The following is an 18,690-nucleotide window of genomic DNA, read 5'->3' as shown; positions in this document are numbered from 1 at the left end:
TGAATTAAGAATATAAAAGAGTTTTAAGATCGAATGTCCTGTTGTTTAAAGAATACTTTGGGTTTTTTTCTTTTTTGTGTGTGAAGCATGACATAGCTAACTCTGGTGGAAAATATAGGAAAACAAAAACATTAAGAACAATCTTTAAGACAGTTCCAGGACAGTGTTTCTTATATGATTCCAATATTTTCAATACTAGCTTATATAATTATGTCTTTTCTCTTCATCCATCACTCATAATAATAAAGAGAATAAAGAGAACTAGCCAGATAAAACATTTGATTCAGTTGATTTAGTTGACAAATCTTCGACAGTTCATGCATCTCCAAACTTTAGTACTTTATTACTATCAGCATTATGGATTTAAATAAATGCAGCCTGTATCAAGAAAATAAAATGACCGTATTGAAGGGAAAAAAAGAAGAAACTGTGGCCTTCTTCATGAGTAACACTAAAAACTGTTAAACACATTAAAATCCCATTTAACAAATAGCAGAACCTAATGAACATTGGGACTGCTCAGTGAATACTAATGTGCAATATTGCTGGGAAAGATGTTTGAGTGTTGAAATTTCTCATAGCTCAAAATGGTTACATAGATTAAGGAGAGGAACATCTGTTGTTTTAAAAGACAAATGAAGGTTGGCAGTTCGTTGAAAATATTTTTGTTTTTGTTTTGTTCTATTTTAAATTGTTTCTTAAAGCAGTCAATTACTCATTTTTCTAATTTAAAACATTCCAGTAATCTTTCTTTATGTTTTGCTCATTAATTTTATATTGAAAATCCTGGGATTATATCTATAAACAATTGACCAGGCTGCTGTTTAGTAAGTTGTGAAAGTCTTTTGTATGATAATCAACTAGTATAGTAATCATGAAATCATCTAATTCTGAAATTAAAGTGATCAGAAATACAAGTTTGTCATGCGACAGTCCATTAATTTCAGACAATTAGATGTCACAATAAATTCAGATGAGTTCTGGCCTCTGGCCTCAAGTCCTAATGCTAGCAGTTTTCAATTTATTTTCTTTGTTAGATAAAACAAGTAAGTTTTCTTCTACTTATCTGATTTTATTCATCTGAAATGTGGATCCTGGCTTCAGTGTATCATTTGTTATGGAGTATGTTACACATTGTTTGTAATATAACTACATTCCATTCATCTATCCATTTATTTATTCATTTATGTATGTATTTGGTCTTGTATCCATCCATTTATCCACCTATCTATTCATCTACCCACTACCTGTCTATCCTTCTATCCATCCAGAGATTCATCCATCCAACAAAAATGTGTTGAGCATGTATTGACGTGATCAGGCTAGGTAGAGACGACACAACAGGGTCTCTGTTCTTAAGGAGTACTCATAAACTCATGTTAGCATAAACAAGTATCCTTATTTTAGTAACTCTTCCAAACCTTATGTTGTGTTAAAAATTGCCAGATCTAGGAATTTCACTCCTCGTTATATACCCCAAAGAATTAAAAGCAGGCACTCAAAAATAGTTGTATACAAATGTTTATAGCAATATACTTACAATAGCCTAAAAGTAGAAATAGCCAACCATCCATGAACAGATGAATGGAATAAGAAAATGTGGTATATTCATGCAATAGAATATTACTCATCCATAAAAATGAATGAAATACTGATATGTGTTATAACGTGGATGAACCTTGAAAACATTATGCTAACAGAGAGAAGCCAGACACAAAAGGTCATGTATTATATATGTCCATTTGTATGAAATACCCAGAAGAGGTAAATCCTTGGAAACAGAAGCAGATTCTCAGTTGCCAGAGGTTGGGGGAACAGTGGACTAGAGTGTGACTGCTTGATAGATACCGGGTTTTATTGTGGAAGGGGGAGGGGGCTAATGAAAATGTTTGGAACTAGATAGAGATGTTGGTTGTACAACACTGTGAATATATTAAATGACACTTGAAAGTGGTTAGTTTATGTTATGTGAATGTCACCTCAATTAAAAAAATATTGCCAGTGACACTTCATATACAAGTTTATTTGGTGGAAAAAATTACCGTTTGAAAATTTTTTTCAATCTCTGTGTAACCTGAACACTGTAAAACAGTGATTTTTAATGCTTGTAGGATTAAGAAAATTGGAGTAAAAACAATAAAGATTTTAGAAACTTGTTGCTGAAAAGCTTACGACTTGGTTAAAGGTTGTCACTTCTGAAGATACATTTAATGAGCTGATTAACTTTGTTCTCTGGCTTGATTACAACATAGATTCTCAAACTGGCAAGCTCTTTGGTAATTGTGAATCGCCAAACAATAAAAATCTACCACCACTCTTAAGAAAGCAACTAAAAATGCATACCCTAGCAAGAATCAGTTACATCTTTTTTATGGTTAAATAATGGCATATTATGTGTTATGGAGATCTATCAGTCATTTTAAAAAACAATAATTATCATTATGAATCAATAGCAGTCATTTAATTTTGTGCTCTTAGAGTTTATTTAAAATTTATTTTAATACATTAAAATGACAAAAATCTAGTTTTGGGGATAGAAATAGTATTTCTTGTACTACTCATGTAGTCATTTTGATCCTGTTGCAGCAGTCAATATATGTTAATAAAATGCCTAGCATTTTATAACCACGTATATGAGCTATGTACTATATCAAGAGCTTTACATTCATTATTTCATTTAATCCTTTAATCAAGCTCATCGTGTATGGACTCTTGTTTTATCTCCATTACATAGATGATGATATTGAGGCCAAGAGATGTTAAGTAATTTTTCCTAGGCTACAGGACTGGTAGATGTCAGAGACAGGATATGAATCTTGATCTGTCTGACTTCTGAGTTTGTGTTCTTAACAATGAAGGTTTTACATTTTGTTTTTTTTAATGGGAAAAAGCCAATAAGACACTAATAACATTTATTTAAATTGTGAATGTATATTGGTTGCATATTTGGAAAGAAATACATACACACACTATACATATATACTATTTATGTAACAGCATTTTTCAGTTTGACCAAACCAGCTTTTCCTAGGAATAATGAATGATACCAAATCTCTGTGCTAAAATCACCAGATTGTACAGAAGTGCCAATAAAGTGAAGCCCGTAAGTACAGAAAACAGTGAATTTAATTTAGGCCCAAAACAATTTAGGAAAATAGTTCTAACTAATTCAACTGAGCATTTGAAAAAGTTTCACTTTTACCTACCAACATGAAGATCTATCTCTGAGAAAAAGCAACCAAAATAATTTCCATCTTTCTTTTCTTTCTTTTTCTTTTTTTTTGCTTCCATTTTTCTTTAAATTTAAAATGTTGGACTGAATATTAATATTATGTCCTTCTGCTTATCTAGTTTAAATATTAAAAATAAGTCAGTCATATGAGTGTTTTCTGTTTTAAAAATTCCTTCAACTATGTTTTTTTTTTTTGGCTGCGTTGAGTCTTCGTTGCTGTGCACGGGCTTTCTCTAGTTGTGGCGAGCGGGGGCTACTCTTCGTTGCAGTGCGCAGGCTCCTCATTGTGGTGGCTTCTCTTGTTGGGGAGCACAGGCTCTAGGTGCGCGGGCTTCAGTAGTTGCAGCACATGGGCTCTGTGGTTGCAGCGTGGCAGGCTCTAGGGTGCACGGATTCAGTAGTTGTGGCTCGTGGGCTCTAGAGCACAGGCTCAGTAGTTGTGGCACATGGCCTTAGTTGCTCCACAGCATGTAGGATCTTCCCAGACCAGGAATCGAACCCATGTCCCCTGCATTGGCAGGCGGATTCTTAACCACTGCACCACCAGGGAAGCCCCTTCAACTATGATTTTAAACTCTGTATCTCAAAAAAAAAGGGGGGGGGGTAGTGGAATCAAAACACATAGCCAAAAACCAAGAAATGAGCAAGAATAGTCCTGTCTTTTCAACATTTGATTGTGGTACTGGTTGTGAGCACTTTTAACTGGGCTGACTTTGCCTAATATGATGAATGACCAGAGCATCAAGTTATGGATATTCATTTGCCTTCTTTTTCAACATAAAAATTTGCTTATATTTACATCATTGTTTCTGTACTATTCCTCAAGGGATGTAACACCTAGGAGTCTGTTGCTTATTTACCATTTCTTTTTCCTTCTACTCCAGGCTGAGCTCTGTTGGCCTTGAATCTGCTGTCCCCTATCCTACTGGCAGAAGCATTGCAGCAGCTGTGGAAGTTTGTCAATGTCCATCAGGGTATACTGGCTCCTCCTGTGAAGTAAGTTTGCAAGAATATAGCTTCAGTGCATTCTAAGTTCCTTCAGCATTATTTTCCATAAACTATTCTAAAATAAGCTTAGTTTTTTCATCAAGGATTGCACAAATGGTAGTGTATTATTAGTTAAAGAAGAAACTCCAACGTCTGCGAAAAAGTCATGACTTTCAAATAGTGTTACTCATGTAATGCCATCTTGAAATCAGGTTTCTTGTAGAGATATTTTGCATTATGACATATAGCTAAAAATCTGATGTTTCTTTAAGTGTTTGTTTTTGATTTAATCTGTTGATGAAATAGGATAAATGATGGTGGAATAATATTTCAATATATTTCTCTTTCATTTCCACCTGAGTACTTACGAGGAATTTAGCACTATTTCTTTTCTTTTTCACCCTTTCTACATTTTTTAATCCATTTTTTAATCTACTTTATTCCTAAGAATACAACCAAATCACAATCATCTGAAGGGCTCAGTCTTTAAAATGTCCAGAACATAATATATGGAAGAAATACCTTGATCTAGAAAATTTTCTACAGGTCTTTGATTTGTCTAGCACCTAAAGTTTGAGATATTTATTGCTGTCTCAATATTCTAGATTTATAATAAGATTAATGTTCCTTGCTTAATATCACAGTGTGTCATTCTAAGGTAATAATTTTTATTTACTTTTATGCATTTTCTTTAGGTAGTTTGAAAATTGATTTTACTTGAAATCTGGTCAAAAAAATATAAACACCATTTCCCTTATAGAGGGCATGGCTTGCAGATAAATGGGAACTTAAATTCTTTAAAAATGGTGCCTTTAAGGAATCATCTGACTGTACCAAGATGTTCCACTTCAGCACACTATCCCATTATGCCATTTACAGAAATACCCTAGGCCTTGCTTTGTCGTTTCTCTTGTACTTTAAAATAATGCATGCTACGAGAGGATACTCAGGGCTTAGAGTCATATTGGTGACAAATGTGTTTTCTTTAACTGGGCTCAGATTCACCTATCTGGAAATAAAACTAAATGTAATTCACTGTCACTTTTCCAAAATTCAAATAGAGAAGAGAAAAATAATCATGGAAATGAATTAGCTCTGTCAACCCAAATTTGATTTTACATGTAAAATAAATACTGTACTTGATGAAAAGTATTTTTTTATTAAGAGCCTAGCAGTTTTTATTTCAAACCAGAAAGCTCTCTTTGAACCTTTATGTTCTTATTTCAACTGAAATAATAAATACCTTGATTCTATTCTTGGTTTAGCACTTATTCCCGCATTGGTTACTCTCAGTGCTCCTCATCATCTTTTATACAAATTTAAAATGCCCATTGAATCTAAAATTGTCTGAATATTAGAATTATTTAATTGGTTATGCATTTTGTTTCTTTTCTTTCTTCAAAAGTATTTATTAAGAATCTTTGGTAAATTCTGCCCTAGATGCTGAGGGGATTATCAAGAAGATTACACCACAATCCCTGTTCTTAAAGAGCTAACAGTCTGTCTAGGGAGACAGAACAAATACCTATGAAAAATTGGATCACAGCACTATATAATTAAGGCACCAGTAAGTGGTACAGAACTTAAGTGCAATAATCTTTCAAAGAGATGAGCAATTCCAGTGGAGAGAGACGTCACAGAAAGTATCCTAGGGTGGAAAAACCTCAAATTGGATGCTAAATAATGGTAACAATTAGGTAGGAAGAGAGAGAAGCAAGCGAGTGTGGGAGAGTCAGAACAAAGAAGCAGAGCAGGGATAAGAAAACCTTCCTGTGCCTCTCACATGATAATTGATAAATCAAGTTACTTTGGAATCCATAAAAGAATTTAGTTGAATCAGAAGACAATGAACTCTGGAGTTTCTCTCTGGCTTCTTAGTTTTTTCTACTCTCTAATAATTCCTTCTTTTCTTTGAAACTTCCTATCCTTAAACTCACTATTATCTATTCCTTTCCTTTCGTAAATTCATTTGCTTTTTTACTGAGTTCCTAACGCCAGGCACTCTAGTTTCGTTATCACTAATATCCCTGGATCCTTTAAAAGCTGAGTAAACTCCAAAGACAATGTCTTAATTCTAGCTTACCAAAAACACATTCTATAACTCCCTTATAAAATCGTTCTCTTCTGTTTTGTTTGGGTCCACAATGTTGATTCAGAATCTTTTTTTTCCTCATTTCTACTTCTTATAAATCCCCCCACAGTTCATCTTTCAAATATTTTCATACTTTCCTAGTATCATCGTAATTCATTTCACTTGACAAGTGGAACAGGTGAGGAAGTGAAAGCAAAGTTGGGTACTAAAAAAAGTTGTTTTGATTCAAATCTCAGTTCCCTCTTCTATATGATGCCACAAAGAAAGTTTAGATAAATATGATAAATTCAATGAAGAAAATAAACAGGGTGCCTTGATAGAGGTACTGAGAATGGGTATAGGAAGATTAGATGGGAGGGACTGCTTTATGAGAGGTTGTCAGGAAGGTTTTCTGAGGCGGTAGCATCTAAACTGAGTTTAGGGTCAGCTTAGGTAAAGGAGCTGAGGAGGAAATGGAACAGAGTTTGGAGTCGGCAAGGAGCTGAGTTGGGGCAGGTATGGCTGAAGCTTATAGTAAGCAAGTAAGAAAGTGGCACAAGGTATGATTGAAGGAGGCTGGCCATTCAGAGCTTTGCATGCATGATAAGAACTTGTGGTTTTATTCTAAATGCAATGGAAAGAAGGCTTTAAGCTGGGTGATGCCATGATCTGAGTTTTATATTTTTTTGAAAAAGTCATTATAACTACAGTGTGTAGAACCTATTGTACATGGCAGGAATGGTAGGAAGGAAAATGGTTAATATGCTACTGTGGTAGAATGCAGTGATGATAGTGGTTTGTTAGTATAATGACAGAGGATGTAGAAAGACATGTGTTTATTCTAAATATATTTTGGTAGTAGAACCAATAGGACTTACTGATAGACATGCCATGGGAGAGTTGAAAAAACTGAAGGTTTTAAGAATGAGTCAGATGATGAGCTTGAGCAATTGGATGTGGTGCCATTTACTGAGCTGAGGAAAACTGGGAGAGGAACAGCTGTGATGGGGAGGATGAAATCAATGATCCATTTTGGAAATATTAGGTTTGAAAGAGCTGTGAAGTGTATTGTCCATGTCCAATGTAGGTCCTGAACTCAGAATATCTGTCTGGTCTATAGATATGTATTTAGAAGGAATCATCAACTAGGGGACTAAATAAAATGACCTGGGAGAAACTGTGGAAAGAAAAAGAAAAGTGACTAAGCCCCCAGGAGCTCCTGACAATGAGAAGTAGGTTGAAGCAGAGGAGACAGCAAAGAAATGGGGTGGAAACTTTGGGACTGTAATATCATGGAAGTTTCTAGAAGAGGACTTTTGAGGGAGATAGGAATCAACTAAACCATATCTTGATGAGAGAACAATAAGGTGTTGATTGTAGAATTGTGTATTAGGTTTGGCTCCCTGGAATTTGGTGGCATGGACCAGGGCAGTTTTAATCAAGTGGTGATAGCACAGGACTGATTAGGATGGAATGAAGCATAAAAGGGAAGTGAGGAAGAAAAAACATTTTTTTTTTTTAGTTTTTTTCTTGTTTTAAACTTCTATCGGAGTATAGTTGATTTACAGTGTTGTGAAAGTTTCAGGTGTACAGCAAAGTGAATCAGTTATACATACATATATATATATATATCCATTCTTTTTAGCGCAGTCTTACTGAAAAGAAAAACAGGGAGGTAACTGAAAGTTATAGGATATTAAGGAAGTAATTTTGTCTTTTTTTTCTATTAGCTGATTTTTGATGGAGACACTAGATCATATTTTCAAGCCGATAGTAATGATCCAACAGAAAGGAAAGCTATTACTGATGCAGCACAGAGAGGAAATACTGGGAAGACAATAGATAATGGAATACAGATTGCAAGTGCAGTGATATTCCTTTGAGAGCATGAAGAATCCTGCATGCCTGTTCCAGAGGGGAATATGACAAATGGAAATATACACTTATGCTTGTGGACTTGGTAGTGGAAATTTGGCTTCCAATGGCTTTAATTTTCTCTGTGACTAATGAGATGAAATTACTGGCTAAGAGAGAGGTGTAAAGAGTTGGGAAATTTGAAGAAAGAAGATGGAGTACATGTACAAATGGAGTAGTACATTTGCAGATATATATATATATATATATAACTTATTAATGACAATTCCATGAATATTTGTCCTGAAAAGAGTAAATCAGTTCTCTCCTTGTTATCATCACCCTTAATTTCTACCCCCTTCTGGATATGTAGCTTCACCAGTTTTTAGAAATATATATTACATTACAAAATCTCTTCTATAATGAGTCTAGGGTGACAACAGTTTTAATGAGGAGAAATTATTAGAAGAGGTTAGAAAATTGACACCTTTTCTGTACTGCGCAAATTAAGAGGAAAGTTGTTTTGTTTTCCTTTCAAATATGAAGTATCAGCTCATCCTTTTTTTTTAATGTGTTTGCTATCGATGTTCACATTTAAGAGTCCTCATATCCTGAGGCAGAAGGAACATTTCCAACAATACACAACACAATTCTATATTATTTATTACTTCAGTGGTTTCTCTCTTGTTTCCACTTTCAACTGGGGAAAAAAAGGCCTTTTCATGATACATTATGTCATAGTTAACCATCCAGAAATATGGTAAATAACCCACAAAATGCAATTTTAACTTGATGGAGATCATAACCTCCTAGAGGGCAGTGAAGTTTGTCCCCTTATTTTGCATCCCGTCCAATTTATAGTGACCCGCACGGAAGAGAAACTTAAACATGACGTGAACTGAAAGCCAGCACAGACACACAGATACTGTATGGCCCAAATACCCTTTTTCTAATCAGAATTCTATTTTTGGACGGTAAAGTGTCTCACACTTAGAAAGGAAATGATAGATATAAGTAGAGTTCTAGTAGAATAATGCCATAAAATAAAATATCAAGGGAATAAATATATGGTAAATAAATCATAAACTATTTTGTGTAAATTTGAGAAAGCATAATAGGATGGAGGAAGTTGAGAATGAGAGGTATAAATTATATATGTGTGTGTGATCAAATGTTAAGAGCGGATGCTACCTTTCTTCCAAATGACTGCAAAGATTTTCTGAAAGTGACAGAGTTATGGGCAGTTTGTACGTGGGAAAGAGAGGTCACTCCAGAGAATCTATATTCCTTGGAATGACATTAGGTGCTCTCTTAGGCTAAGGTTCTGAAGAGTCCATTTCTGTCGGCTGCTTTTTTTCAGTACTTTTTCTTCCATTTTCTTTGTGCTTTTTACTTTGCGACTGTCATGTTTCAGTTCTTTATATCTCTGCTTTATTTTGCTGTTTCAGAAGAGACATCAAGCTAATGCTTCTTCTAATCTCATACCTGCCAATAACACTAAGGTTAGTATGAAGCTCCCATGTCAGGAGGAATAGCTCTGTAGCAATATTTCCATAATGGCAGTGCTTTGACAAGCACATTTGCTGGGTTTGCTACCTAAATATTTTCCTTTATCCAATAAAGACAAAAAGCAAACTTTTAAAAAATCCCTGAGACTAACTTGAAGCCTTATCTTCCTTTCAGTCTTGTTGGCCTAGGCACAGACGAGTTAACGGCACTATTTTTGGTGGCATCTGTGAACCCTGTCAGTGCTTTGGTCACGCGGAATCCTGTGATGATATCACTGGAGAATGCCTGGTAAGTGCTTTCTCCTTTGGAGATGCTGATTGACAGGGCTGAAGTCAGCTCAATAGGCCCTGCAATTCAGTTACTACCTTTGGGGCTTTAAATACTTGAGTCAGGAAGTGATTTGATGGCACTCTTTATATTGAACTGAGTTGGAAGCTGGGAACGTTCTTTCATACGTGGTCTCCCTGACTAACAAGCATTAGAAAGTGTTTATTCATATTAGTCTAAGAATTGAATTAAGATCGGATACATCATAATAAAGCATAACTAATGACTGGGATACCTTTCTACCACAAATATATATGGTTTCAATCCTTTCCATAAATCTACCAAAAAATAGACTGTATTTCTGTAACAGGAAATAATTTATATCCCCATAATATGAAAAGTATAAAATGTAACCTCTGTAACAGGCATAATTCAGTTTTTGTCACTTTGAAAATGAGGGAATACTACATTTTTTTATTGTCAAATGTCAGCATTTAACTAAATACAAAGCAACATATATAGATTAAAAAATCATAAATATATGCAATACATATTCACCAGAGCTCCTTACTCCTTTTACAATTAAGTCTATACTTCAACCAGAAAAAAAGCTCTGCAAAAGGCAAAGTACTTTCCATCCTGCTAAGAAGCTTTTGGATTAGAGAATTACACTGAATAGACAATTCTGATTAACTCAAGGGCATGTTAGTTTTATATTGTCTGACATGGCATGAAGCTTGAAACAACACTTCTCATTTCATTAGTCTTGCAGAAACACAATTTGAAATGGTGGCAGTTTAGGAAGATATCATACTCTCATTTCCCTGTAGAATTTAAGGCAGACTCTGTTATCTGTATTTCTTAATGTTCTCTCTTTCTCTTGCTCATTCTTCCCCCCACCCTTTTTCTTCTACTTAAAAGCTTCTGGGAAAAATCCAAAATGAAAATTCAGGGCTTTTGTTTCAATGTGATTTGGCATTTAGGTTTATTGATGCTCTTTCTGTTTTCTGTATAGAAGATTTTGTTTAATTGCGTTGCAGTATAAAGCGTGATAGCCTTAATTTGTGGATCAGTAGATTTTTCAAATGGCATTGTTATGAATAGAAAGACTAAGTGATTTTCATTTTAATTATACAATAAGTCTTTTAAAATGTACCTTGGAAAAAATACTGAATTACCTTTAAACACTTTACTAACATGCAATAGGAAATATTCAGCCCAAACCAGATATAGATTTGCTTTACTGAAACCTAGAAAGACAAAAATAAATATTTCATGATACCAGACTTTTAATGTTCCCAATAGTAATATTTCATGTTGCATTCATTAAGTCTAAAATCATGCTGTTAATTCATTTGGTTATGTAATATTTCTAAGAATGAAAGCCCATTGTTTTAGAATAAAATAGTTTCATCCAGCATAATTTTGGGAGGAAGAAGGGAGGGGATCAATGATTATGTGAGACCTTCTACTAATGAAGCCTAGTTTACTGACTTTGTTTCATGGACAGGGAGATAGGCTACTTCAAATAACACAATGAATCTTAGGGAAACAACAGAGATCTTGATGATAGAGAGAGAATCTGGGGTGTTTTCTGAGGTTTCCTCTGTAGCTGGTAAATAGGTGATGATGTAAGATATTTCTGGAGACTTTCAAATTCTCTTTATCTGAAATGGTATTAATAACTAAATGCTGATGTTCCATTTTGAGTGTATTCATTCTAATGTGATCCACAAAGAGAAAAATATTTAAATGTTGCACATCAAAGGCATTCTTACTGTTCAGTTGACCCGCATTTTAGCTTCCTTTTTTTATTATTTATGCTTCCCCCCCCAAGCACTAGACAGAAAATTTACAAAACTTACAGATAAACTGCTTTTTAGTTTGGCTTTGAAATCTAATTAGAAATTAACTGAAATATTTTTTGATATTAGATCAAAATCCAGACCTCCGTTATAGGGCAGACTTATTATATATTAAAAGGTCATTTTGACTCAAAGTACTTTTGAAGTGATCTAGGAAACACTCAAGCCACATGGGAAGATTGCATACTTGTTCCTTGTCATTGTTCTTTTGATAAGCAATGTGAATAGACATTTGGAAAGTAGTTTTGTAGCAGGACACCTGTAAAAATAACCAGCCCATCAGAGCGAACCTTTCGTCTTTTTCAGTTTGGGTTTTCCATAGTATTGTTGTCTAATATTGTTTTATGGTTTCAACTGCAGAAACACTTGAGTTTTAAGATTAATTTTATTTACATTAACTGAAATATGACATCAGGAAATGTAAGAAACTCCTACATGTTATTTTTCTTTCAAATCAGTAAAGAAAAGCATAGTCTCGGGGTTGTGCAAGATTTTCAGTTGAGTTTTAGAAATACCATTTTCAACATGGTTAAAACATAATCAGTTTTATAATCTTATTTTTTAAAGTCCCTAAGTCTTTGAAGATATAATTTTGATTGTGTCAATCTGACAATATGCAAAGAATATTGCAAAAAACATACTTTTTTTAGTAAGAGGCAACTTTAAACTTGAAGACTGCAAGGAACTAATATGAAGATGAAATCAAAGAGGAAAGCCTTTCATCAAATTGATCCATGTTTTGCACCTTCCATCCCAATGTGCTGTTATTTAGACAAATGTGGATAATAAAGTTAACACCTTTGCTACTTTCATAGAGGGTTGCAAAATAAATTTGAGAATTTTAGATACCTTAAAGAAAAACCTATTTTCAAGTATCACCAGATACTAAAGAATTACCTACTCACTGTCATGAAACTGTCATGAGATTTCAGAGCTTGAAAACTTCATGTATTGTGAGCTTAACTCCCACATTTACAGATTGTAAGCAAGTGGATTACTGGATTTTCATTTAACATTGTCTACAATAAAGAATCTGTCCCTCTCCCCAAGGAATTTAACAAGCTATGTTCAGAAGTGTTTATTTATGGGTGTCTTTTTCTTAAATCCATTTACTAAGTGTAATTAAAATTGAGCTTCTTAAAAATATACTAAAAGAAATAATAATTCAGAATTTTCATTGAATCAAACTGGCTATCCCATTGGTCAATCAGATTAACAAATTTTTACTTTGTGCTTAAAGTGAATTTATATTTTGGCTATTAGCCATTTCCTCTACCTATTTAGTTACTGATGATAAAATTAAAGGTTTTGCACTCCAAGCTCTGATGAATTCTTTGGAAATGAGAAAAAAATAGCATTTTATATGCTTGTAAAATTAAAAATGTATTTCAGTCATAATAAATCCATATCGTATGATAGGTAATAGGCATTAGATACATTTTATTGTATCATTGGAGACTGAAGAAGTTATGTTTACATGATGCCAAAACATCATTAAAACTTATCAGTGCTTTATAGACAGTTTCACTTGTTGATTATCTGATTGCTCACCTTTACCAGTCTTGATCAATTTTGTGAACACAAAGTGGGTTTATGAATATACTTTAATTAATATGAAGAAATCAAGATATAAATTACTTTATTTTGATTTTTTATTTTTGAAAAGAACATGGTTTCAAAAAATACTAATTAACAGAAAAATACCATTTCAATTTTTTAAAAAAGTGTGTGTATGCAGAAAATTATAAGACACTGATGAAAGAAATTAAAGATGATACAAATAGATGGAGAGATATACCATGTTCTTGGATTGGAAGAATCAACATTGTGAAAATGACTCTACTACCCAAAGCAATCTACAGATTCAATGCAATCCCTATCAAACTACCACTGGCATTTTTCACAGAACTAGAACAAAAAATTTCACAATTTGTATGGAAACACAAAAGACCCCGAATAGCCAAAGCAATCTTGAGAAAGAAAAAAGGAGCTGGAGGAATCTGGCTTCCTGACTTCAGACTACACTACAAAGCTACAGTAATCAAGACAGTATGGTACTGGCACAAAAACAGAAATATAGATCAATGGAACAGGATAGAAAGCCCAGAGATAAACCCACGCACATATGGTCACCTTATCTTTGATAAAGGCGGCAAGAATATACAGTGGAGAAAAGACAGCCTCTTCAATAAGTGGTGCTGGGGAAACTGGACAGCTACATGTAAAAGAATGAAATTAGAACACTCCCTAACACCATACACAAAAATAAACTCAAAATGGATTAAAGACCTAAGTGTAAGACCAGACACTATAAAACTCTTAGAGGAAAACATAGGCAGAACACTCTATGACAAATCACAGCAAGATCCTTTTTGACCCATCTCCTAGAGAAATGGAAATAAAAACACAAATAAACAAATGGGACCTGATGAAACTTCAAAGCTTTTGTACAGCAAAGGAAACCATAAACAAGACGAAAAGACAACCCTCAGAATGGGAGAAAATATTTGCAAATGAAGCAACTGACAAAAGATTCATCTCCAAAACATACAAGCAACTCATGGAGCTCAATATCAAAAAAAACAAACAACCCAATCCAAAAATGGGCAGAAGACCTAAAGAGACATTTCTCCAAAGAAGATATACAGATTGCCAACAAACACATGAAAGAATGCTCAACATCATTAATCATTAGAGAAATGCAAATCAAAACTACAATGAGATATCATCTCACACTGGTCAGAATGGCCATCATCAAAAAATCTACAAACAATAAATGCTGGAGAGGGTGTGGAGAAAAGGGAACCCTCTTGCACTGTTGCTGGGAATGTAAATTGATACAGCCACTATGGAGAACAGTACGGAGGTTCCTTAAAAAACTACAAATACAACTACCATATGACCCAGCAATCCCACTACTGGGCATATACCCTGAGAAAACCATAATTCAAAAAGAGCCATGTACCACAACGTTCATTGCAGCACTGTTTACAATAGCCAGGACATGGAAGCAACCTAAGTATCCATCAACAGATGAATGGATAAAGAAGATGTGGCATATATGTACAATGGAATATTTCTCAGCCATAAAAAGGAATGAAACTGAGTTATTTGTAGTGAGGTGGATGGACGTAGAGACTGTCATACAGAGTGAAGTAAGTCAGAAAGAGAAAAACAAATACCATATGCTAACACATATATATGAAATCTAAAAAAAAAAAAGAAAATGCTCAGAAGAACCTAGGGGCAAGACAGGAATAAAGACACAGACCTACTAGAGAATGGACTTGAGGATATGGGGAGGGGGAAGGGTAAGCTGGGAAAAAGTGAGAGAGTGGCATGGACGTATATACACTACCAAATGTAAAATAGATAGCTAGTGGGAAGCAGCCGCATAGCACAGGGAGATCAGCTCGGTGCTTTGTGACCACCTAGAGGGGTGGGATAAGGAGGGTGGGAGGGAGGGTGATGCAAGAGGGAAGAGATATGGGGACATATGTATATGTGTAACTGATTCACTTTGTTATAAAGCAGAAACTGACACACCATTGTAAAGCAATTATACTCTAATAAAGATGATAAAAATAATAAAAAAAAATAAAAAGTAAAAAACAATGTGTGAGGGAAATTTTTATGTGCCTTGTGGTTTTATTATTTATTGGTATACATTTTTAATTTTTCAATATTCTCATTTTTAAATTATGAGTTAAGCAAGGCCCTCGCAGCTGTAATACATTAGTGCATTGTCCACATCATCAGAGCCTACTGAGGTCCAAATTAATCTCTGATGTAAAAGGCCAAAGTGTCAGAGGTTTTGTAGGATTAGCCATAGTTCTCATTAAATCAGCAGTTTAAGCTGAACAATTGATTTTTACCTAAATCAGGTACAATTTCCATTAAACATATATTATTAAGACTCTATAACTATACACACACACACACACACTCACGATCACTTGTATTTCCTTAAAAAAAACAACAAAGAAAAAAAGAAAATACTATTTGCATAATGAAAAATATTTATAATGAATTTCAATCATCTTTTTGTAAATATGCATATGCTGAAACTAGTGTGTAGTTTATAAGCTAGATATTAAATTAACTTTCAGTGCTCTCTCCCAGCTGTAAAATTGACCATTTAATGTGGAAAATTATTCTTTCTGGCGGGGAATAGACTAATGATTCTGTAGATCTATTTTTGGTAACATGTTGATGCTTGAGACTGAAATAATAAACTCTGATGTGCATTTCTTCCTCAGAACTGTAAGGATCACACTGGTGGCCTATATTGCAATAAATGTCTTCCTGGTTTCTATGGTGATCCTACTAAAGGAACCTCTGATGACTGTCAGCCCTGTGCCTGTCCACTCAATATCCCATCCAATAAGTGAGTAACAAACTTAACCTCTCTCATGAGCTGGGAATCCAGTTCTGCAAGTGCATTTTTGATATAGAATTTACCCTTTCTCTTGTCACACATAAAAAAGTAATAGATTTATGCATGAATTTCTCAAGAAGATACTGTGAGTTTTTCTAAATATAAAACATTTAAAGTTATGGCTATTTATTCCGCAGATTTTTTAGTATTTTAGCTCTAGTTTGGGGGATTTAATATCTAAGAGACAGAACTCAAATAGATTTTCTAAACCAACTCCAAAGAACAGAAGACATATATTATACAAACATAGACATGTGCCCACAGGCAAGCACTTGCACGCACACATACACACACACACACACACACATCTTCATACTGTACTAAAAAGACTACTAATATAAATGCTGCTCGTTTGGGTCCCAGTCACACAATATTTGTAACTCTTAGGCAAGTCATAAACCCCTCAAAAAGGTAAAATAAGAAATCAGTTAGTTGACCTTTAAGCATCAGTTCTGTCCCTTAGCGCACGGTTTATCATATTATCATATTATGTATATATATATATATATATATATATATGTTTATCTTATTGAAATAATTATAATTGTATTATATGATAAATTATATAAATATTGAAATATGGGTAATAATTTGCATCTTATTTTACATAAACTACATCTTGAAAAAGTTTAATGCAAACTTCATACAATTTTTCTAGTCATCCAGGTTTCTTTCTGTCTTTTTTTAAAATTTTCTGTTTGTTCACCTAAAATAATAACCTTTTGTAACAGACTTTGATTTTTGTTTGTTTTTGTTTTGCTTTATCAGTTTTTATTGGACTATAGTTGCTTTACAATGCTGTATTAGTTTCCTACTGTACAACAAAGTGAATCAGTCATACATATACATATGTCTATTCTTTTTTAGACTTTCTTCCCATTTAGGTCACCACAGAACTCTGAGTAGAGTTCCCTGTGCTATACAGCAGGTTCTCATTAGTTATCTATTTTATACATAGTAGTGTATATATGTCAAACCCAGTCTCCCAATTCATCACCCTCCCTTCCCCCCTTGGTAACCATAAGTTTGTTCTCTACATCTGTGACTCTGTTTCACCTCTGCAAATAAATTCATCTGTACCATTTTTCTAGATTCCACATATAAGCGATATTATACGATACTTGTTTTTCTCCTTCTGTACCACACTTTTAAAAGTATATATTTTGTCTGCTCTTCCTTTTACCTTTTAGGGGAACACTGTATTTCAGCCGCTCTAATTCACTTTCCCCTTAGAGCAGCCATCCCTTAAGCAAATATGTAAGCAAGACCCTGAAACCAAAAATGTTTTTTATTTTAATGGGGCATATTATGTTGAACAATAATCAACACTTTTTACTAGTAAAAATTATAAACTATAGTTTTAAATCAAAGAAATTATAAAAATTTTTCTTAAAAGCAAGCTTAGTGCTTAATAAAATTCATATTATTTTATGTACTTTCCACCTGTTTCTAAATGCTGTATTAATGCTTGCAGAGCAAAAGTTTTTAATGATTTTTAATGAAATCTGTCAGTTACAGTTTTTTAATGTGAAGCTGTTATCAAGTTCGTCATACTCTGAGGTCTTACCCAAGATATTCCTAATGGAAATGGTCTTTTGTTACTAGAGTCCATAAATACTACAAGCTAAAGACTTTGAGAATAATTCTGTCATTAAATTTAAAAGTCCTCATAGGAACTATGCTTCCTATACTTCATCTCACATGAAATCCTTGTCCTCTTTCCTGACAACCTTCCTTCTTCAGAATTTTCCATCTTAGTCACTGGAAAAGAAGAGAAAGAACTAAGATTTAATGAAAGCAGCCTACTACATTCTAGGCATAGGCTCAAGCACTATATTTGGCATTATTTTACCTTCAAAAACTATTCAATAAGTGGGTCTTATTTTATAGATTAAGAAAAGAGTTTCCGAGTGGGAAAAGAGCATTATAGTGCCAATTCTCAGAGAATTCCTTGATTTAAATGCTGAGTTTCATACTTTCTAACTGTGTGACTCTGGGAAAGTTACTTAAACTCTCTGTGCCTCAATTCTCTTGTCATTAGTTGTGATAATAGGACCCTCTCATAGGGTTCTTGTGAGAATTACGTAAATTAAAATACACAAAGCACCTAAAACAGTGATTGAACATGGTGAGCCTTATTTTGCTCAGTCATAAAATATTAAAGTATCAGAGTTGGAATTTTAAGTTTAAAGTCCAATGTGCTTTCCATTCCTCTACAGTTTTACATTGAGGGCTTCTTTAAAAATCACACTGCATTTTAAGTGATAGCATTAAGAGACTTAAATGGGAAATGGGGTAACTATATATTAGTGATCGGAACATTTTCAGAATTTAGGGCATGAGCCTTGGTGGTTACAAAACTGAAGATCCTTTGGTAACCAGGGATGTCAGAGAAGAGGAAGAAGGCAAAAGGAAATCTGGAAAATAATGAATATGTTGGTCATAACGTGACACAAACCTTGCTCTC

General features: G+C 34.0%; 1 protein-coding gene across 2 annotated transcripts in view; it reads left to right on the top strand.

Annotated features, from left to right (window-relative positions):
• The window catches only part of LAMA2 (laminin subunit alpha 2), a 591,238-nt gene that overhangs the window by 338,336 nt on the left and 234,212 nt on the right, over positions 1-18,690 (top strand). For both annotated transcript variants that reach the window (XM_067702129.1, XM_067702128.1), the window contains exons 15-17: positions 4,117-4,228; positions 9,828-9,941; positions 16,045-16,172. In XM_067702129.1, coding sequence (XP_067558230.1) covers positions 4,117-4,228; positions 9,828-9,941; positions 16,045-16,172 — 354 coding nt within the window. The remainder of the gene's footprint in view (positions 1-4,116; positions 4,229-9,827; positions 9,942-16,044; positions 16,173-18,690) is intronic.

Source organism: Pseudorca crassidens, chromosome 13 (genome assembly GCF_039906515.1).
Source record: "Pseudorca crassidens isolate mPseCra1 chromosome 13, mPseCra1.hap1, whole genome shotgun sequence".
Lineage (NCBI taxonomy): Eukaryota > Metazoa > Chordata > Mammalia > Artiodactyla > Delphinidae > Pseudorca > Pseudorca crassidens.
This window is presented reverse-complemented; position numbering and strand designations above follow the sequence as displayed.